Source organism: Cynocephalus volans, chromosome 4 (assembly GCF_027409185.1).
Source record: "Cynocephalus volans isolate mCynVol1 chromosome 4, mCynVol1.pri, whole genome shotgun sequence".
Lineage (NCBI taxonomy): Eukaryota > Metazoa > Chordata > Mammalia > Dermoptera > Cynocephalidae > Cynocephalus > Cynocephalus volans.
Window position 1 is genome coordinate 26,802,269 of NC_084463.1, and position 23,341 is coordinate 26,825,609.

At 40.1% G+C, this 23,341-nt stretch overlaps 1 protein-coding gene across 4 annotated transcripts in view; it reads right to left on the reverse strand.

Annotated features, from left to right (window-relative positions):
- Nucleotides 1-23,341, reverse strand: part of PRDM10 (PR/SET domain 10) — a 97,146-nt gene that overhangs the window by 20,502 nt on the left and 53,303 nt on the right. For all 4 annotated transcript variants that reach the window (XM_063093360.1, XM_063093362.1, XM_063093359.1 and 1 more), the window contains exons 5-13: nucleotides 22,171-22,408; nucleotides 20,152-20,393; nucleotides 18,394-18,597; nucleotides 13,987-14,059; nucleotides 11,555-11,672; nucleotides 8,512-8,641; nucleotides 7,569-7,811; nucleotides 1,992-2,339; nucleotides 379-534 (exon numbers count right to left, since the gene is read on the reverse strand). In XM_063093360.1, coding sequence (XP_062949430.1) covers nucleotides 379-534; nucleotides 1,992-2,339; nucleotides 7,569-7,811; nucleotides 8,512-8,641; nucleotides 11,555-11,672; nucleotides 13,987-14,059; nucleotides 18,394-18,597; nucleotides 20,152-20,393; nucleotides 22,171-22,408 — 1,752 coding nt within the window. The remainder of the gene's footprint in view (nucleotides 1-378; nucleotides 535-1,991; nucleotides 2,340-7,568; nucleotides 7,812-8,511; nucleotides 8,642-11,554; nucleotides 11,673-13,986; nucleotides 14,060-18,393; nucleotides 18,598-20,151; nucleotides 20,394-22,170; nucleotides 22,409-23,341) is intronic.

Here is a 23,341-nt window from a genome sequence, read left to right on the forward strand (position 1 = left end):
CTGTGAGGTTCAATTACAGGCTCTCAGACTTAATAGGTGCTCAATAAAAATCTCCTCATTTGAATGGTAAGTAAATGTGTTGGTCTCTTAGGAATTCCTCAACAGCAATTTAGTTTCTACTAGTCATTATACATTTGGATTATTTTAGGAGATGCATTTTTATATTTGTTTGGGGATTTTAATTATTTTGAGAAATGAAGTAAGGTAAGCTTTTTCTCTTCATTTTATAACTAAGTCAAACATGAGGCCCAAAGTGCATCTCAAGTCCAGTTCTTCACAAGTAGGTAACAAACTGGTTAAATGAACAGACGTTTATCCTTAGTGTGACATAATTCCAGGGGCCATGAGAACAACTTCAGGCTGCAGTTGGTGTCGTACCTTAAATTGCTTCCCACAGGTCGAACACAGGAAGTCTTTGCGGTCCGAATGCCTGAGCATGTGGAGTCGCAGTTTGTCCGGGCGACAGAAGGCCTTATCACACTCTGTGCACTGGTAGATCTTTTCTGAGTGGAAGCTGCGCACGTGTTTTTTCACCTGGCAGTAAAGACCATGGGAAAACTCAGGGGACTCACACACCAAAAGAAATGACCAAAGGCAGCTTATCAACGCTAGGGGGAGCCAGATGCATTACCACGGATTTTCATCAACCTGGCCGTGTGATCCAATCAGATGTGATAACTGGCCTCAATAACATACCGTCCCTGTCACAAAGAAACAAAACAAGTAGCCAGAAAGCCTTAGAGTCTTAACTCCCCCAGATGACTTGAAGAGTGGAAGAATGAGGGTTTGCTTGGTCAAAGCCCTGATCACTTGGGCCCATTTTTCTTTTTCTTTTTTTTAAGATTAGAAGCAGAGTTCCTTTGAGTTTAAATGAATCATGCTAAAAATTATTTATATGAGAAAAGAAAAAATAATTCTTCCTCACTTTTTTCTGCCTTCAACATGTACAGAAGCAATTTAGTCCCTTTTAGTAATTGATCCTTTTACATCTTCCTATAAAATCAGGTTCTGAAGAATTAAAGACATGAATTAGATGATATAGAAAACATACCCATTTATAAGAATGATAAAATACCAGTGCCATTTCTCCTTAATTGGGACTTATTCCCTTTACTTTTAGATACCTTAAATAAAGGAATATGGTTTCTGAACACTCTTAGCCATGAATATCCAATGAAGAAGAGCTGTGGATAGAAACTAAGTAGTGAGTCATATCACACTATTCCTATTGCTTCATTATTTTTGGAGTTTCTTTTGCCGTTAAGGTCTACCTTAAAGCAACCTTTCTAATTGTGTGAAGTGAGAAAATTTCCAAGACTCTCAACAATAAGAGAACTATGATTAAATCCTAGTCTCCTTTTGCTTTGGTAAAAGAAAAAATATATATATATTTGTATGAGATACTTAGATTTAATTATTCACGACTAGCATATAAAAATATTATTACTTGAAGCCCAAATAAAATCATGGATATTCTGGAATTTATCTTCACCCATTTTGCTCCAACAAAGAATATACTACAGGGGAGGCAGTCAGTGCTTGATACAAAAGTATATTATACATCAACTTCCTCTTTGCTTCCTTCCAAAATGCACGACCTTAGTAAAGCTAGACAAGAAACCACAGTGGTAGGAAGATGTTTCCAGCCCAGGAAACCGGTGTATGTCTTTTATAGACTCCATATATTTCATGAGTAATAAATATTGACAAGGATTAAGAAAGACTTTTTTAAAATTATAAACAGATCTGGGTGTTTATTACTTGCAAATATAATGTAAACATTTAAATGCCAATGTCTGATCTGGACAATGAAGGATCATAATTTTTTGTCTATCAAAGTAGTTTGATTGAAGAAATATTATTCTGAATTGTAAAGTTGTTTCAAAGAAGGGATGAAAAGGCAGGTGCTGGGCAGTCTCAATTTTCCAAAAATCGACGTCTCTTTTACCAAAAGAAGAAAGCAGACAGGGATCTCAGTAGGAGACACTCACCTGGATAAAATCTGGGAACCGTTTCTTACAAGTTGGACAGGTGAAGTAGCCATCATTGATATGAATGGCCACATGATCTTTCAACAAATCAAGGCGATCAAAGGATTCTGGGCAAAAAATGCAAGAGTAAGTCTTCTGATCCGAATGGAGCTTCATGTGGCTCTCCAAGGACGCACTGCTGATGAAGCCCTTGTTACAGAGATCACAGGTCAACGGGCAGTTCCCCTCCCGCCCATGGAAGCGCAAGTGTTGGTCCAGTTTGTCCTTTTCTCGGAAGGCCTTCCCACACTGCAAACATTTGAAAGGCCGGAAGGACTTCCGAATAAACAGATGCTGAAGAGCTGCATTCTGAAAGACACACACAAATGTGATTATTTCATGAGAAAATTTGGAGTGGCTAGTACGTCGCAAGTTTGTAGAGGATGAGAGGATGGTCCCAGCAATCACAGACTTCCCAGAGAAGTTCCCACAGAACTCCAGAACACACATGGTTGAAAGAAGATTTTTCTGAAGACACTGAAAACGAAGCCGTCCCCATAGAAGCTCATCCTGAAAAGACAGAATTTTCTGTGTTTTGTTTTATGTCTATATGTGTGTGTTTTATTTTGAAAGGATTTAGACAACATTCAAAAAGTGTTCCAAATAGACTCGTACATTAAGACAAATCCCAGAGTGGAGTAGGATAAAAATCGAAGATTTGGAGGAAAAGACTTGTGGTAAGTCACGCATGCATGAATGAGGTTGGAGCAAGCCAGCCGAGGTTACTTGCTGCAGTTCTTGAGGAAAGGAATTTGGAGCATTATTAAAATGTTCAGCAAAAAAAAGGTAATAAAAAAAACTGAAGGGTAGTCCTTGCCAGGGGTTGGTGGAAGAGGAAATCACCTTCTTTCGAAGGTGATGTAAACATTCTGTAATTATGTAGTGGTGATGACTGCACAACTTTAGGAATATTCTAAACATTCAAATAAAACTATTTAAAAGGGTAAATATTATGCTACGTGAATTATAGGTCTCAATTTAAGTAGAAGAACTGAAAGGGAAATGAAGGACTCAGGTCGATGTGAATGTTTGTTCATGAAACATAATGCATGAGCACATATCGTAAGTGGAATGTATGCGCTTCATCACTCCCTACTTAGAAAATGCAGAGGACAAGTTCCCAGTGTAGCTAGTTAGTTCTGTTGGTTAGAATGCCATGCTAATAAAGTTAAGCTTCTTGCTTTGTTCCCTGTCTAGACCAGTCAATTTTGCTCTTTGTTCTCAGTCACAGATTGCACTTCTAATGCTGATTAGCCATCTTGTAAATGCATGCAATTGTCATAGCGAACCCAAGTGAGAGGATATGGGTACTTAGCACAAATCCATCACTACTAGAAAAACAACTCATGCTCTACTGAGAGCAGATCAACAGAAGCATCTTTCACACAGAGAATACAGAATCAATATTTTAGTTATGCTGTAATGAAGACTCATTCATAAGTTCCTCAAAACACCCAGGGAAAGATCTAGATAGACACGTGGGGGGAAAATTCTGTCAAAAGTGTACCTGCGAACGTGTGCCTGTGTGGCTATAAGAGAGTAATAATTGAAGGATTGATGGAGACAATGCATTATCTGTGCAATGAAGAAAGTACAGCGAACAACGCTTAAACTCTTAATTTCAAATTACTTATAAGAAGCAACTTCTAAACTAAATTTAATGTGAAATAATCATTTGGGGGGAAAGCAAAATAACTATTTTTGATTTAGTAAATTTCCTTCTCAGGGCTTCTCTAACAGGGCTAGGAGAGACATTTTAAGATGCTACCTACTCATTTATCTTGAGTAGATGAATAGAAATTCTGTTGTCTTCCTGTGTTGACAGGGCTGCATCAAGGAGTACATCGTTTTTCATTCTCCTTTGTCTCTAGATCCCCTTAACAAATTGCTAAGCTCATGGGAGATGCTTAATAATAGTTTGAGAATTAATGAATATATTTCATATGAAACAAAAAAATTATTTCGAGGTATTTTCTGTAGCATCTGCAGAGATCTTTAAGAGTAGGTCTTTTGCAAATCAACTACAGAGCTTGCTTGTACTTCCTCACACTGCTTTGCAGTCACCTAATCTTTTTACTCTCTCTGGATAGATACTTATTTCCATAAAAGTGCTTACTATTGTCTACTTTCAAAACTTTTTGGAAATATTTCAGATAAAAAGATGCCATTCTGAGATTCAGAGATTCAAGATTTAGAGCACTTTTGCCATGTAAGAATCATTTCCTTGGACCGGCCCGTGGCTCACTCGGGAGAGTGTGGTGCTGATAACACCAAGGCCACAGGTTCGGATCCCATATAGGGATGGCCGGTTCGCTCACTGGCTGAGCGTGGTACTAACAACACCAAGCCAAGGGTTGAGATCCCCTTACCGGTCATCTTTTAAATAAAAAAAAAAAAAAAAAAAAAAAAGAATCATTTCCTCTATCCAAGTTCAGGGAAGTTTCCAAGGACAGACACAATGCACAAGAACAGATTTTGGTCCTGCTAAGGATTCCATTTCTCCTTGGGTGCCAAATCCAGAACTCAGTCATATTTTGGTCCATTATGCTAATCAGTCTTCTGTCTTTTCTGATTAACATGAGTACCTTCAGACACTCAATTTAAACTGAGCAGCCAGACACCTGGCTCCACTCTTTTAGTTCTATTGACAAATCTTATCTTTTTAATGTCCATGGAGCCCTGAACATTGTCTAAGTACTTGAGAACTAGACTGTATTTCTCTGATCTAATGACACAAATGTGATCCTCATATACAAGGTAGTAAAAATGCTGAAACTGTTCCCACCCCTTGACCCACTTGCAGGCCATTTCCACACTGAGGCATCTTCTATAGCTCAGAACCATAACTGGTACACATTTCCAGAATAAATCATGAAAAATGGTAGAGGAAGCACGTAGATTCATTACGGTTCTCCTGATCTCTGATTTAGTCAACCACTCCATACTATATGGTACAGCAGCTACTCTAAGAATGCCAAAATAGTATCATTGCTAAATTCTGTAATGCAGGATTCAATTCACATTGCAACAAATTCTGAGACAACAGATTCTTTGCAGACAAAGATCATAAAATGTTTCCACAGTTTGATATTAATAGCTAAAGAAGCCTAAATGATTTATAGATTTTTATACTATCGTGATTCTGATATTAAAAAGAAATTAAACAATCATGTTTGTTTGTTGGTTTTTGGTTTTTTAAACAACTTTTCTTTGGCCTCTATTCTGCCCCGCTTTCAAAGCCTCTGGGAGCTAGGCCTGCCCAACATACCGCACTATCTATTCTTCAACTGGCACCCCATGTGAGGGTCAAGTTAGTGTTTGCGCTGTCTCATAACCAAACCAACCACATTCCCATGTCTGGGCTTCTGATCCTATGGCTACCCTGCTATGGAACAGACTACTACCTTCCTCCAGTCTCTCTTTCAAGGACCAGTCTAAGTCTTACCTCATCCATGAATTATTCCCTGACTCTTCCATCTTTCTTTGGTCTTTCACTCTTCCAAGTTCCTATAGGAATTATAGGCTACACTTTTATAACAGCTAACTGTACCTTATAATACTTTACGTTAGTATTGACTTCCTTTTCAGACTATAAGCTCTTGGAGAACAGAGCTCAAGTGCGAATTCTATTGTGTACATAGCACAGGGCTGAACATATAGTTAAAATGCAATACCATTCCACAGTCATTCAAATTGTTTTAGAGCTGGAAGGGACCTTGGAGATCACTTAGTCCTACCCTTCATTTTGTATATGTGGCATCTGCAGCTCACAATTTACTCATTGATTTGCAAATAAATTATCATTATTCATTAATTTGCATTTACCATAGCAACCAAATTGTGGTTTCCACCAGGATTTAGTAAGTACAGGTTGCAAAGAACAGCAGGTCAGGCAAACACTTAAATAACATTCTGTTATGTGAAACACAGGAAACAAACCTACCTGCAGCTCCAACTGAGCAGGCAGCATTAGAGGAGAGAAAAATAGTTACATTACCAATTGGATTGGAAGACTTCCCTTCAGTTGGTCATTACCAATCTGGATAGAAAAGATGAAAAAATACATAGCCCTACTTTTTAGAATGTGTGACAGGAAAAAACAAAACAGCTCAACTAAGACTAGCCTCCAAAAGCGACATACACATGGCTTTTGCTTTGACACAAGGAACCTTGACCAAAACCAGTAACCCAACTCATTCAAGAAAACCGCTAGACTATGCTTACACATCCACAACTTCACTACACATGAGGGCTTTAGTATATTCCTTTAAAAAATTTAAATCTATTAAGCATTTCTCTGGACTTAGAAAAAAATCAGAATGACCATAGCAGAAAAGACAGTAATTGGGCAAGGGAAAGAAGTACAGGTTGGGAAAGAAAGTAGAAAGATGGGAAACAAAGTAGAAAGATAGTAATTCATAGCTTTTTGCCCTTCTGGCCTATGTTTATGTATGTCTACATGTCCTCTTGGAACAATACCAAAAGTTTTATATGTTTCAATTATAGGACCCTCATAAATGCTGTTTAGCTTCAAGAATTCTTAGAAGCTATTATATGGCTATAAATGTTTAAATGCATTTTTACATGAAGGCATGGACTAGACTATTTTTCAAGGTCCCTTCTAGCCTATAGACAAATAAGAAAACCAAAAGAACCATAAACTAAAATGATCAGCCATCTAGAGATTGTAAAGCCTGGAAAGTTAAACAAAAAGTCTCTTTCATTTACATGTAAAGCACCAGTAAAAGTCTTTATATGCCCAGCTGCCACAAACATGGGTTTTATGTCTGTGTTTTTTGTTAGCACAGACGCTTATCCTATAGAACCATATTGTTTTACACAAGCATCCCCTGCAGTTCCTAACTCCGGATCCGATGCTGTCCATGAAATAACGAGAGAGGAACACATCTGCATTGGGAGTCATGGGAGTCATGGAAGCCCTGCAGCCACGTGATCTAAAGCCAAGACACAGGTGCACAAGTGAGACACTGCCTAGCATGAGACGCGAACCTACAGCCCTACTTCAAGCTATCTCCAGGTGTGTGGATTGTGCCTGCCCTGTCTACTTGAAACACAGGTCCCTTTGCATTGACAAGTAATGTCATTTGCCTATCTCCCCTTGAAAATTGTAGAAAACCAAATTCAGCTACCTAAAATTAACCTGAGGGGTAGGATTAGGCTGGCTTAAAATATAAATAATTAAATCAATTAAATTTACTTATTTCTCCATTTCCAATCTGTGAACTTAGGGATGTGGAAAATTATCCTACTTTGACTATACTAAGTTGCCAGAATCCAGGCATCTGTGTCATTCTAAATTGATGTAATCTAGGACCAGCCCTGCTCACCTGACATAGGACAGAGACACTGAGAAATAGTTAATACAGTACTTTCTTCCAAAATAAGGAGATCAAGCATGTGATAGGCTAGATGCAAAATTTCGAGTAGATGGTGAATAGGTTGGAAAACAGCACCGAAAAAGCTGGCTGATGGAGGAAGATCAGCACCTAGAGGGACGAGCACACTGTCCCCACTTACTCGGATGCGTTTGGCTCTGCGCATGTCATCAGCAGTCAGCGTGCTCTGGGTGGGCCCCACGCTTTCTTCAGGCTGTGGCTGCAGATGCAGGGTGTGAGTTTCTGGTTCACGCTCCAGAGATGACTGGGTTTCCTGTGGCAGCTGAGCGATCGGGATACTGGTCTGTTCAGGTTGATCCAGCCCATTCAGAGTAGCTGGTTCAGCCTCATCAAACTGCTCCTTTGTGGGAAAATGTAGCAAGTCCTGAAATTTGCAATAACCAGGAATTATTTCCCTGCCTAGATAGAGATCAGTACTGGAAGGGATGTTGGCTCAGATTTAGATTTGTTGCTTATTTTTAAATGATTAGATTCATAATACTCAGAAAAAATATTCTCCCTCTGGTTGAGTTAATTAGGTAACTATGCACAGAATGCAAAAACTGTAAGATATTCCAGAGCACTTAACAAGGAAAAGACTGATATGATTCTTCTAGAATATCAATAATTTCAACTGTTTAATTAAACAAAGTCCACCTCTAATATCTCTGGTGAGTTTCAAACCTTTAGGGCAGCAAAGCAGGGTTTTTGTTGTAATCTTTGAAAACACATTCTTTTTGCTGTCCTCCAATCACACTTTATTTTTTTTTTTTTTTATTTATTTTTTTTTTTTTAAGAAATATAACCTCCTGATTTTTGTCTCCTGATCACCTCTTTCTTTTTTTTTTTTTTTTTAATTTATTTATTTATTTATTTATTTTTTTAAATTTTATTTTGTCGATATACATTGTAGCTGATTAATGCTCCCCATCACCAAAACCAATCACACTTTAATTAACATACAGTGAAGCTCTGATATGAAAGGACTCTGAACACTGAAAGGTATTTGTATTTAAATCTCATAAAAGTTCTAATAAGTCCTCTCAATAGACCTCTAAGAAGAGTTCCTTCCCACGCCCCCATACCTGTGTCCCGTCATCACTCTTTTCCCCATTTTCGCTGGTTATTTCCAGGCGGATAAATTTTGGAGGACGCCCTGGCCGTCGACCTGGGCCAAATCGCCTCTTGCCTCGTCCCCTTCCTCTGCCTCTTGTTCTGGGGACAAGAGATTGCGTTACAAACAGCCACAGTTACATAAGACTCCATAACAAATATTTCCCTGAATGATCCTTACTAACTCCAGATTTTTATTTCCTCTCCCTTTATTACTTTCCGTGATGCTTTTCTCTAATGAAAACAATTATTTTGCAAATAGACACTTTCTAAATTTCTCATCTTTGCCTTCTATATGGCCCAAAGAAATGTCTGAAATTATTCTAAAAAGAACTATAAAAATTCAAAGCACTGACAGCGTATTGCTTCTGAAATGATGTGAGAAATGCAGACAGAACAGAACATGCTAAGCCTTAGAGAGTGTTCCTAGGAGGTGATTCCATTCTTTCTCTCTTTCCCCTGGCCTCACCTCATATTCCTTCCAAGAAATGTAGCTAAATTCAAAGAACATCCTTGTTTTACTATAAGCTTCTAGAAGGTCAGAACGCATTTCTAATTCAACGGTTCTATAACATGCCTAATAAACACCAAATAAATTTTATCCCCTTTAATGGATTTCTAACATATAAAAATTCCTTAATAAAACAGACTCAGAGAGTGTGTCTTGGAAACATCTTTTAGAAGATGTGTGTGTGGGAAGTGTATAATATTAATCAGGTCATGATTTATTATTTCACTCATCTATTTCACAATTTAACAAATATTATACCTTTTTTCCAGGAAATTTTAAAAATTCTTTAATGGAATTAAATTTTATGGAAATTTTTTTGTGAAATTTTAAATTTAAATTTCCATAAAATTTTAAATTTTATGGAAAATTCTGAATCTAGACAAATGTAGAGAATAGCATAATGAGCCCAATGTACCCATAATCCAATTTCAACATTTACCAGCTCATGACCAATCTTACTCCATCTATATCCCCACCACTTTCCTACACACATACACATTAGATTATTTTGAAGCAAATCCCAGATATCATTTCACCTATAAATATTTCAGTATGTATCTCCAAATCATAAGGACTCTTGCTTGATATATATATGAGTACTTCAAAAGTTCATGAAAAGATTTATATTATCTTTCAATTCTATTTTTCTACAAACTTTTTGAAGTCCCCTTGTATATATGACCACAGTACCATTATCATACCTAAATGAAACCTGATAGTCACTCAGTATTATTATATCTAGTCAAAGTTCAAATTTTCCTAATTGCCTCAAACTTAACAGTCGGCTAACAAATATTTTGTCTACTGTGTGTCACAAACTGTGCTAGGCACTAAAGATACCAAGTTACATGTGACAGTTTTTACCCTCAGAGGTCTAGTAGAGGCTGCAGGCATGTAAACCAAAAATCACAATACAAAATAAAAAGTGCCACAATAGAGCCATGAACAGAATTTTATGGATACCCAGGAGTGAGTGACTTAAATCTCATTGTGTCCACCACACTCTGACATTTACTCCCATGGTCATATCCTAGACCCTGTCATACTCAATGCGCCTGATACCCCAGTGCCATGCACTGCCCACCATGACACTATCTCCTCGCTCTCTAGCTCACTCCCTCTAGTACTGGACTCAACAGCCCTTCAACCTTGCTAGCATCTCCAGTCAAGTCCTTCCTCCCGCTGTGTGCAGTCCTACATCCCCTTGATGCTTTCTCTCCCCTTCTTCCACAGCATCAGTTCCAAGGTCATTCATTGTAATCACTCCCTTGTATAGGCTCTCAGTTTCCACTCCTACTGCTGCTTTGTTATTCTCTCTGGGATGCATGCACTCGGTGAGACCACAGCCTTGTGTCATCCAGTTCCCTGACCGTGCTGCACTGGCATCCTGCCAGCTGAAGGAAGCTGGAGAAAAACACACAGCCCTGTAGCGACCTCACTTTAATCTCATAACTATGCAACTCCAGTGGGCACTGGAAGTTGCAGACAATTGAACGGTACTCCCCAGAACATTCACTTTCCCACTTTCCTAAACGCCATTTCACACCATCTCCTCTCTTTCCAAACCCTATAAAAGCTGGCAACCCTACACCTGATCTGTCCGTTCAGTACTACCCTATTCCAAACAACCCTCATTCCTCACCTAAACTGTTGCAATAGCCTCTACCTCAATGCCCTGTCTTCACTCTTTACTCTAATACAAGCTGATGTTATTTTTATCCAGAGTGATCTTTTAAAAATACAATTGACATCACAATACTCCCTGATCAGAACCCTCTAAAGACTTCCCATCACACTTAGAATAAAATCCAGATTTCTTACCACTACCATAAGGCCCTCTCTGATCTGGCCCTTCCCTACCACATCCTATATGATTCTCCTCTCATCTCTTTTTTATATAGTGGAATTAAACATATAATTTAGTTTGATAAAAGAATCGTACTGCTGAAAAAGTTTGAAAATCAGAGATGCAAGGGCCGGCCCGTGGCTCACTTGGGAGGGTATAATGGTGATAACACCAAGGCCACGGGTTTCGGATCCCTATATAGGGATAGCCGGCTGGCTCACTTGGGAGAGTGTGGTGCTGACACCACCAAGTCAAGGGTTAAGATCCCCTTACTGGTCATCTTTAAAAAAAAAAAAAAGAAAAGAAAAATCAGAGACACAGATTAGCTGATCATTTCAAAGGTATATGCTACTCAGGAATTTCTATTTTAGAATTTCTAATTAAGGGAGATTTAACAAAAGTGAAAGGATTTCCCATTGGTGGATATTGGTTATGCTGGAAAAGGGATGAATAGTAAATGTGGTTGGGAGAACTGAAAATAACAGACAATTCCCTCATTAGCTGGTGACCTGTCCACACACACACACACACACACGCAGGCACGCACGCACATGCACACACACACGCGTGCGCGGAAAAACTCATTAGTTTATGGGCAATACAGAAATGCTTCTAGAACCTTTAAAAGCTAAGTCTGTGGGCCCTCCCTCATATGTACCTGCTAAACACATCCAGCTTCTCGTCATGAGAATTGAGATGCTGCTGCAACTGCTCCGAGCTTATAAATCGGCGGTTACATTCATAGCAGGGCCAGTTCTTCTCTTGTTCTCGAAGAACTACAGTCACAGGAGAGAAATCATAAAGGCTGATGATCGACAGACACCAAGAAAACTCAACTGCCCACTATCCCACCATTCTCATCTCGCTGTAGCCCACGGAGTTCATAATTAGGCAGTATCTGATATTTGCATTTCTGCTTTGTTACATAATCAAAGATTAAGTTTGGCAGAAAGCTGTATTTTAGGATCCTATTTTCTTTCTTTTTTTTTTTTGTCTTTTTGTGACCGGTAAGGGGATCGCAACCCTTGGCTTGGTGTCGCCCGCACCGCGCTCAGCCAGTGAGCGCACCGGCCATTCCTATAGAGGATCCGAACCCACGGCAGGAGCGCCGCTGCGCTCCCAAGCGCCGCACTCTCCCGAGTGCGCCACAGGGGTCGGCCCTTAGGATCTTATTTTCTGATACATTCACGCAAGACATCAAAGGAACAAACACCCTCACACCACCCTCTCCCACCCCGCCATACACACACACATACAACCCCACCACACTGGAAAGACAGAAAGGACCACAAAGGAGATCCGTATTTGGATAACCTAGTGATTCAGCCCCAGGTTTCATAATCTGAGAGTACATTTTGTCACAAATAGCTTAAAAGTCAATGCCCAACATAATCACTTTAGAAAGATGTTCAGAAGTATCTACGACTGAAATGTTCAGAGATATCTACAGTTTTTGGCTGTTTTGAAGAGTGCTGCTAGGACCATTCTTATACATGTCTTTTAGTGAACATATGTGCACATTTCGTTGAGTGTACATCTAGGAGTAGAATTGCTGGGTCATACACACATATACATATGCATATGTATTGAATATGTGCATACCCTATGATGAAATGTGCACATACGTTCACTAAAAGGCACTCTTCAAAACAGCCAAAAACTGGAAACAATCCTGTTGTAAAATAAAGAATCTGGCTGGCCTTTGGTCTGGTTCCTAGGAGGTAAACTCTAAATGACTGGAATTTCCACAGTGAAAGGAGTATCTTTGGTCTTCATGGTGGGCCCCTCACAATACCTGAGTTTATTCTAATGAGATGACTCGGGGTAGGGGCTGGCCATGCCAGAAAGCCTAACCATGTGACTAGGAGGTTGGGGCTTTGCACCAAATATCAACCCAACCTCCCAGGAGGAGAGGGGAGATTGAGGTCAGTCACATGACCAATGATTCAATCATGGTTTCATAACAATGCCTACATGAAAACTCTGGACACTGAAGCTCTGGTGAGCTGCTATGGTTGGTCATTGTACATCAACGTGCCAGGAGGGTGACACGTCCTGAGGACACAGAAGCTTCATTTTGGGACCCTCCTGAACCTCACCTTATTTTGTTAAGTATAGTACTTTTCTAAGTTCTTTAGGTCATTCTAGTGAATTATCAAATCTGAGGGTACTAGGGACCCCCTAAATTGTAGCTAGTTGGTCAGTTAAGGGTGGCTTGGGAACCACAGAGTTTGTGGCTGGTGTCTGAAGTGAGGGGAGTCTTGTGGAAGACCGCACCCTTAACATGTGAAATTTAACGTAACTCTGGGTAGTTAGTGTCAGAATTGCATTGCACAACCAAACCTACAGTAAAATGGATAAATGAATTGCCATACATTCATACAATAGAATACTACATAGCAGTACTACATAGAATACTACATAGCAATGAGAATGAACAAGTTATAATTATATACAACAATGTGGATGAATCTCACAACTATAATGTTGAGCAAAAAGTACACAAAAAGTATGTATATCACGTAATTCTACTAATGCACAGTTCAGTAACAAGCATATCTCATGTGTGGTACTGGAAGTCGGGAGAATAATTCACTTGGGAGTGAGCAGGAATTATAAGAAGGCACAAAGGAACGTCTGGGGTGCTGGTAATGTTCTACTTCTTGATCTCGATGCAGGTTACACGGGTGTGTTCACTTTGTGAAAATTCATCAAGCTGTATATCTGTGCATCACTCTGTATGTAGGTTATACTTCAGTAACATTTACAGTAAAAACAAAGTCAATGCCTGCCCTGCTGTGTCCTCATAGACGACTAAATCTAGATAGGAAGTACCCTCACATCTAGGTTTTAATCGGGTACTTGGAGGTTTTCATTATATTAAATACTATTTTCCAGCACCCACAAAAGAAATGTAAATCTGTCACTGTAATTTGATCCTAGAATTAAAGGGGGAAGTGTAGCTCTAAAAAACCTACTGGAACATCTTCTGAAATATATTGAGATAGAAAAATTAGAGGCTGCATAAAAATATAATATATACAATTTAAAAATTCATATAGAAAATGTAAAATATAAACATCCAATCACCTTTCCTTTCTTCCTCAGAAATATCATGAATTTTCTGGTTCACAAACTCAGCATAGGAAGCAGCATACCACACCTGCAAGAACCAAGTATAGCATCAAGAACTCAGAGACATCACCAGATGTTGCTTGCATGCTTACATTATTCTTCCCGCTTACATGAAACAATTAGGCCCTTCCACCGCCCATTAAAAAAATCCCCCAGTAACACCCAACTAGCAGATCATCAGTCAGGAAGCTCGTTTGCCAAGAAACCCTGCATGTTCTCTTTTTCCTTTTTTAAAAATTGTTTTTGTTATTAGAACAATTTCACAAGAATTATACTCATAGTCTCTTCAGTTAATCTGTACGTAAACGCAGGTTGTTGCACAGTCGTAATCATAGTGGCTGCCACCAAACAGCTCTTGCTGGCATCACCAGGGACTATTTCCAGTGCTGCCACATTCTCCTGAGTCTCTTCCTCCCTCCTACCCAGCTGGCTGCTGCTTCGCACTCTCCTTGTCTGGCTCTTCCATATGATCATATCTGGCTCTTCCAGGTGATCATATCTATTTCCAACCAACTCTACACCGACTCCCAAGTTAATATCTCCATCCCACACTCTCCATCTGTGCTCCCTCTAAGTACATTTGACTGCCTGCCTGAGATTTTAGATGTCTCAGAAACAGCTGAAACTTAATAAGTCCAGAATGGAATTCCCAATGCTTCCCAACTCACACTCCCACCCCTGCTGATCTTCCCCATCTCAATAAATACCCCACCTTCTGCCCAGTTGTTCAGACTTGAGACCTAAGAAGTTTCTGTGATTTCGCGGTTTGCATCTGTGATCCTTCAGCAACAACTGTTGTTTGCTCAGATATCCTCCTCCTCTGCTTCAGCCACCCAGATGCATGCCAAGACCGTCACTTGCCTGGATTACCACCTGGCCTTCTAGCTAGCCCCCTTTTCCCTGCAATCCACATGGGAGCCAGAGTGGTCCTCTCAAAACACAATCAGATTTTGTTGTGCCAGCAATGGCATCTCATGTCAGACTAATCCTGAAATACTCTAGGATGATCATCCCCAAAGGGCTCCATGATCTCCTCCACCTGGCTAAGCAACCTTAGCCCCCATCATGCTCCCTGATCCTACGGCCCCCTGATCCTATGGCCCTCTGATCCTATGGCCGAGAGGCCTGCCTTCAGCTCCTCAAACGTGCAAGTGCTTTCCCACCCCAAGCCTTTGCCCACCCTGCTGCCGAGCTGGTTCACCCACCCACACTACGTGGTGTCAGGCTCCTCCCCTCCACCCCTGCCCTCACCCTCTGCAGTGCCGGCCCCTTCTCATTCCACAGTTCTCAGCCCAACCATTACCTCTTCAGCAAGGCCTTCCCTGTCCATCGTATCTAAATTGGTCCCTTTCCCATTATTTGCCCTTTTTGCACCATCTGTCTCCTTCATGGCACTTACCCCTATTTGGTATTTTTTGCTTGTTTATACCTTTCTGTCCACTTCCCCTCTAGAATACAAGTTCCCTGAACACAAGGAACCAGCCTGTCTTTTCCTAGTATCTGAAATATAGCAGGAGTTCAATATATTAATCACTATATATATAATCATATATAATTTTTATGGAACATTATTTTAAACACATGGAAATATTTATATAGGAAGACTTCATTTTTAACTGAGGAATAAGAGTCTATAGAATCTGTATTCCATAATTTACTTAACTATGCCCCTGTGGTTGGACTTTTAGGAGGATTATAATTTTGCTGTTACAAATTCTACCCTAATCCATCAATTCCAACATGTATATCTGTTCATATTTTAACAGCTCAGAAATCAGAATGTGTCTCACATTCTATGGCATTCTACAGTCGCTGCCATCATGCAGCTCTTGCTACCAGCTCATTGCTCCTGCACAAACCTGGCCAAGCTCTTCCTACTGTTCTCACCTCATGCCCTTAAGAACCCCATCAGCACTCCATGAGTTGTTAACCCTTGCCAAGCCATGGAAGTAAAGGCCCCCTGGAAATTGCCATTTCCCTCAGAATAAACAAAAGAAATTTCAAAACAATATAAGGCATCCTTCAGGGCCTCTCATTAAGGCATCAAACATCAGAAACTTCCTACTGCCTTGATCAAAAACCACTTAACTTCCAAGGATACATAATTTAATTGAGGAAAAAGACAGGGGAGTTCAGTCAAATGGGAAAGCACATTATCAAAACTTGCAGAAAGGCTATCAGTGGCTTAGGAAAACATCCTGGAGGCAATTATTTTTAAAATACTGCAGCATCATCAACACTCTGATGACACAGAAGATGATACCATACAGAAAAGCACAAATATCCATGACAAAGTAAAACAGTGATTCAGGGAAAAAGAAAAAGACTGCATGCAAAGAAGTTTATACCTTAACTAATTTATTTTGCCTAAGTGTGCCTTTTTGTATATGCACAAGTGTGACGTAATTTCAAAATTATTTCTAAGTAAGTCTAAAATAGCTTCTTCAGTAAGTATAAAATAACCAGTTTTGCTGATGTAAAAAAAAAAAAGCACAATAATATAGCTTAATTGGCAGCATTTTTTTAATTAGTGGTGCATTAAATAATGGTGCACCTTAAAGTCACGGATGTATTAGAGTCAGTGAAATATGGTATTACCAAATTCTAATGTTTCTAGTTCTATCTTTGTTTGTAATTATTTCCTTAGACTAACTTTCAAGGATTTGGTTTACTCAGCCAAGAATATTTTTTCTACATACAGTTGACCCTGCAACAACTCAGAGACTGGGGTGCCAAGCCCTTGTGCAGTTGAAAATCCATGTGTAACTGTTAACTCCCCCAAAATATAACTACTAATAGCCTACTGTTGACCCAAAGCCTTTCCATAACATTAACAATTAACACATGTTTGGTATTTTACACGTATTATATGCTGTATTCTTACAATAAAGTAAGCTAAGAGGAAAGAAACTGTTATTAAGAAAATCAGAAGAAAGAGAAAATATGTTTACAGTACTATGCATATATTTATTGAAAAAACCCATGTATAAGTGGATCCATGCAACTCAAACCCGTGCTGTTCAAGGGTCAACAGTACTTCCAGGAACACTTTGTTAAAGAATGCAATTCTGCAATCAGTGTCCCTATTTTTTTTTAAACCCTCACATTCACTGTACTGTCTGTTTATTTCTGCTAATTTAAATTAACAAAAGTAGTAATTCATAGTTGTTTTAAGGTTTTTTAAATTATCAATGTTGAGAAAAACTTTACATGTTTCTTCACCATTTGTTTCCTCCTCTAAATAAAGTCGATTCCTGGAATGTGTTCATTTGTCCATCGGAGTGCATGAGGCTAGAGGCGTACAACTTGCTCTCAGTTTTCATACTTAAAGCTGTTAATGTGTATGAAAACTATTTGCCCCATTCTGTTGCTTCCTTTTTATCTGTTGTTTTGATTGTTCATTATGCTGAACTATTATATTCTTATTTGTTTCTGTCTGTCTTTACTGTCATAGTTCTATCTACTGGTTTAAAAGAAAATAATCTCCCCTGCACAGTTAAGAAGTATTCATTTCAGTATTTTTCTTACCAAGAATTTATTGGGATAGATGGTGTAAGATATGAATCTCTTTTTACATATTTTACATATGGATTATCTAGCTGATGGTTTCAAAGACAGAGGTTTTGAACAAAATCCAGGACTTTGCTCTCTTCCTAAAGAGGTATCAATTTCTAACTTTTACCACAGTGAGGCGCTGTGCAATTTAGTGTTCGTGGACTGATACAACCACTGCTCACCTATTTTTTTGTTTATATCAAAAAGCTAAAGAGTATTTTGACCTCTTCTTTCAGCCATGTCCCTAACATAAGCTTTATTAAAAAAGAATTTTCTCTTAGGATCACAAAAGAATTTTTATTATGTCACCAAGAGTAAATATTTAGATAATTTTCAAAACAGAGTTATCCCCCCAAAAATATGTTTCGGAAATCAGAAGTCAGCACATAAAATTCTTAGAGTAAAATGAAGCATTCAGATAAAGAAATCTTGCCCAGACATCAGAATTCCATTTTACAAAATCACCTGTTTCCCAACCAATTCTTCGTTACAGTGTGTAAATGAGGTTAAGTGACACCATCTTTAATCCCACCATCACAAACACCAGTCTGCTGCCCAAACCACTACTTGTTACCCCTGAGCCTAAAGCCTTCATATAGGCCTTTGACAAGCACAAAAGCCATATAGTTTTTGTTCTGCTTTATTTACAGGATTATTATAGGTACACAGTACGTAGGAGCTACTCAATAAGTAAATTGCCAGGAAAGGACCATTTTTGTAAGAATCCCACTTTAAGAAAAAAAGAATTAGAAAATGACCTAAACAATCACTGTTGCTAGCAAGCGGCACTGCAGTGCAGCACTGTACCTTCAGTTCCTGCTTGGGCTCCACATTCTTTATCGTAGTATAATACACATGGTGGCCATACTGGTAAGCCACAAGGTTCTGCTCCAGGTGGTTCTGGGCTGGACGCACAAACATCATCCAGTTACAAAGGGTCTCATCAGACAACTCAAACCACAGGTCTTCATGCAAATCTCTGTCTTTTCTGTCCCCTTTATCAAGAGAAACCTGCAATCAAAGAGACAGTAAAAAGCCATACCAAAAAGACAAACAAAACCTTCAATATGTTATGCATTAATGTCATAATATACAAAACATTGCTCCTTAAATTAACCATACATCCTGATTCTTCCTTTTGTATCTAGAAAGATATTGGAATTGTAACTTTCCAAAAATGAAAGGAAAAGGATACTTTCTGAAGCCTCATCTATAGAAGAATTACCTGGTAAAATATAAAAGTTTGGGCTGAGCCCGTGGTGCACTCGGTAGCGTGCTGCGCTAGCAGCGCGGCGACGCTCCCGCCGCGGGTTCGGATCCTATATAAGAATGACCGGTGCACTCCCTGGCTGAGCGCCGGTCACGAAAAAAATAAAAAAATAAAAAATAATAATAATAAAAAATAAAAGTTAACAATCTAATTGCATGGCTTTGGTTAATATTTCGCAAAACTAACACAACAAAAAATGCTATAAATAAGCCAGAAAATGCAAGCACAATACTCTCCAATTCATTACAACTTGCCTCTTTTGGGGATTCAACTGCGTTCATTTATAATATGCAGCCCAGAGACAGATATTTCTCTTTACAAAGTATATTCTTGCTTGCAGATTTTGAGCATTCACCAAAGAAAACCTCCCCATGACAGCGGCTGATTTTTCAAAAAACACATCCCAAATATTCAACCCTTTCTACTGCCCTTTCTTAGTTCCCAGAGTTGCTATCCAAAAAGCAGACAGCAGAGAGTTGGGGAGAAACAAAAACATCAAATGTAAAGAACACAGATCAACATAAATATACCTCAATATACAATGAGCTATTCTGTAATGAAAGCTTGGACAGGACAGACCTGTTTCAAAACTGAAAAGTGGTTTTCATGCAAACATTACTGGCACATAGCAGACTACCTAAAACCACATAATTCTCCTTGTATTACACTCAAAGTTACTGAAAGAAAGAGAAAAAGGCTTTCAAAGCCCCTCTTATGGGCTGAACTGTGTCCCCCTCAAAATTCTTGCTGAAGCCCAAACCTTAGAATGTGACTAGATCTGGAGATAAGGCTTTTAAAGAGGTAATTAAGTTAAAATGAGGTCATTAGGGCGGGCCCTAATCCAGTATAACTGGTCCTTATAAAAAGAGGAGGTTAGCACACATACACACAACAAGCACAGACGAAACATCATGTGAAGTCTTTCCTGCGAAAAGGTGGCCATCTGCAAGCCAAGGAGAGAGGCCTCAGAAGAAACCAGATCTGATCTTGGACTTCCAGCCTCCAGAACTGTGAGAGAATAAATTTCTGTTGTTTAAGCCTCCCAGACTGTCCTATTTTATTATGGCAGCCTGAGCAGACTACTACAGCCCGTAACAACTACCTACCCCACTCAGAACTGCAGTCTCCATTTTATCAATGAGAGAGAAAAAGTTTCCATTTAGAATAAATTAAACCTAGAAAGAAAAATACTAGCAAATGACTGCTATGAAATTGAAATAAGATACTCATGAGAAAGATGAGTACCCCTTGAACTGTTGAAGAACAGGTGTGAACTATGATACAGCATAAATTACCTTTAGATGAATGTAACAGTCCTTCAGTTCAGACCCCCTGACGAGGGGTCCCTCCACAGGGCCAAACTGGGTGCGCTTGGGAATACGCCGTTTGGAGAACACTCCTCCAAGGAACCTGTCTATGTAGAGCACCAGGGGCAGACTCGCTCTTGCTCGAGTGAGCACGGGCCGGTTGGGGATTGGATGCAAGGGGCCATGCTTTGGGCACACGGAAGAATGTGCGTTATTACACTCCTCGCACCCTGCAAAAGAAAGAAGGTCTTCAAAAAAAAACTCCTCCACATGATTTGGTCTCGGGTAAAAAGTTCTGACCTGAAAAGTCCCCAAATCTAAGTTTTCAAGCCAAAATTAAATTATCTTCACCAATGGCACTATCTCTTCAGTTGTAATACATTAGCTTTCACAGACCCATAAAAATCCTGTAATTTTCCTGTAAAATCAGGCAAAATTTGCTTATGCCTGCCAAAACTAATATGTAGGCTGTGACTTTTTTCTCTGCTGGACAGTAATTCAAATAGTGGCCACTAAATTTACAAATCAATTACAACATGTCTGAAAAGAAGAAAAAAGTTTTTTAGGCTAAATATTGCAAAATCTGATGACACTAAATAGGTGAATTTTATAGTATGTAAATTATATCTCAGTAAACCTGTTAGGAAGAACGAACAAACAAACAAAAAACCCTGACAATACCCTTAAATCAAGTTCCTCGAAGGGAGTGTAGAAGCCTCATTACCTGGGCATGCCTAACCCAAACAGAAAATTTGTGGGACAGTTTGAGATTTCAATGCACACTGTCTGACAATAATGCTAAAACAAATGAATTTGACCCCCCATCCTTCGCTCACTTGGATGACACGATCAACCCAGCCCTGACAGGACTCACATTTCCAGCTCACTCCAGGAGGACTCAGTGTACATCAAGCCAGCTACAATCTCTGTTTTCTAGGAGTGCCCATCTGCACACTAACTGCCAGAGCTAGATACGTACAGTCACAGAGGCAAGTGGCTGGACCGCATAGGGGTCACACCCAAGACCCCTTAACATATTTAATTAACCAATCATGTTTTACCCCACTCGGGCTATGTGGTGACCTGATTTAGGAAATACGTGTTTTCAATCCCTACATTTCTCAAATAATGGAGAGCTACTCTGTGTTAATATTTATAAGACTAAGTGACTTTCTGCGCATTTGACTTAGGGGTTGCCTTGAAAACTTATGAATTCAAGGAAAAATAAAATGAGGAAGTTCTTTGTTGGATCACGATTAGACGCAGAGCTGAACACTGGCCCCAAGTGGATGGGTTTTACCAGCACCACATGGAAGGTCCAGGAGAAATGGGGTGAGACGACGAAGTTCTGAATAGCCTCAGTAACTCAAATAAATAGGTAAAAAGTTTGCCATGTGAGCATGAAAATCAATGGAAAGAAACAATGATTTGGGAGGTGGAGGCAGAACCCCTGAGCAGGCAGTCCAGAGAGGCAGTCCAATGCTGTGGCCACCCAAAGGCCCAGCCCTGGAGCCAGACCCTCTCAGTGCATCACATGACCATGGGAGACTGTGAAGAGTGCTAAATGAGTTAAGAGTGTAGGGCACCCGCGCCTGTGATCTAGGAAGCATTTTAAAAGGTTGTTAGGAAAGAAGTAATATGACAAAGCAAACTTGTTAAAGTTGAAAAGGCTGGATCGTCTGGGTTGGGCAAACTTCCATAGTTTGGCAGCTGAAGCTCTGGTACCAGAGAGGCCTAGGCTCAGACAACTGGTCCCCCACACATCCGTTTGGGACCTTGCGCAGGCTGCCCAGCCTCTTCTGAGCTTCAGCGTCCTCCTCAGGAAAATCGGAAGCCAACAGCAGTGTCAGCACCTCCCTCACAGGTCACGTGAGATGCGTGCAGAGCACACAGAGCAGTGTCTGGGACACACAAGGACTCAGAGCCTGTGAACCATGCTCTCACACATACATGCACTCACAAGAAAGGGCACAGCGCTTCCTCTGCAGAGTCCGGGGCCCCACTTACATAAGTCGTGTGGGTCGAAGGGTCGGGGTGGGTCTGGCTCCCAGTCATCCAGATCTGTGTCTTCACCGTCCTCCTCCTCATCCTCCTCTGTATCCTCCTCCTCCTCCTCCTCCTCCTCCTCCTCCTCTTCCTCTTTTGCCTCCAGTCTACCTATAGGCGTCTGCAGAGTTGCCAAAGGGTCGGAACCATCCACACTCTCAATTGAAGGCAGCACCTGGTTATGCACTGGCAACGAGGCCTGGACAAGAGTTCACGGCATGACGTGAGCAGACACGTGCTTTTAGTTAGCTGGTGCACACGCACACACAAAGTACAAGGTTTGGGTGGGATGTACTCTTCACACCAGCTCCCTTCAAAGCCCTGGGGAAAAGATCTTTATCTATACAACATAAGGAGGAGTCTGACTTCATTTTGATGTCTGACTGCTTAAAACCTTGGCCTTCCCTCTGCTGCTTCTGCCCCACATCTGGGCAGGCTGATAAGAAAGCCCAGGTGCTCCCCAATTTGGCACCCATGGGAGATTCACAACCAGCAAGGCCCTGACCACCTGCATCCTGACCCCACTCCTCGAACTCAATAAAACCCAGTCTGCTTTCCTAGCTCTCCAAGCCATTTCACAGCTGCTGGAGAGGCTTGCCCTGTCTCCCCAGAGACTTCAAATATGTAAGCAACAAACCTTTTCATAGCCTCGTGGGGGGTGTGTGTGAGTCTCTACATCTGAACTAAACCTGGGGTGGGGTCCCTCCTGCCTCTTCAGGGTGGTGATGACATAGGGGGCTAATGATTTGACCTATCTCCAACCACATCACTTTTAAAACTAAGCAGGCAATACAACATGTGCTTGGTACAGTTCAATGGCTAACAGCTCTCCTTTGAAACACTTCAGAGAGGCGGAGGTTTTTAAGTAAGAATGAAAGAGATGCCTATTTATTTCATCATGCTGAAGTCAGTCTCCTGCAAATAAGATGAGGTTTGGGTCATGTATTAGGTTAATGCTATCTTATCAAATATACTGGCAGAAAATAAATGGCACCTTAAAAAGTTCTCTTATGGGCTGGCCCGTGGCTCATTTGGGAGAGCATGGTGCTGACAACACCAAGTCAAGGGTTAAGATCCCCTTACAGGTCATCCTAAAAAAAACCAAAAATGTTCTCTTGCCTCCAGTAATATA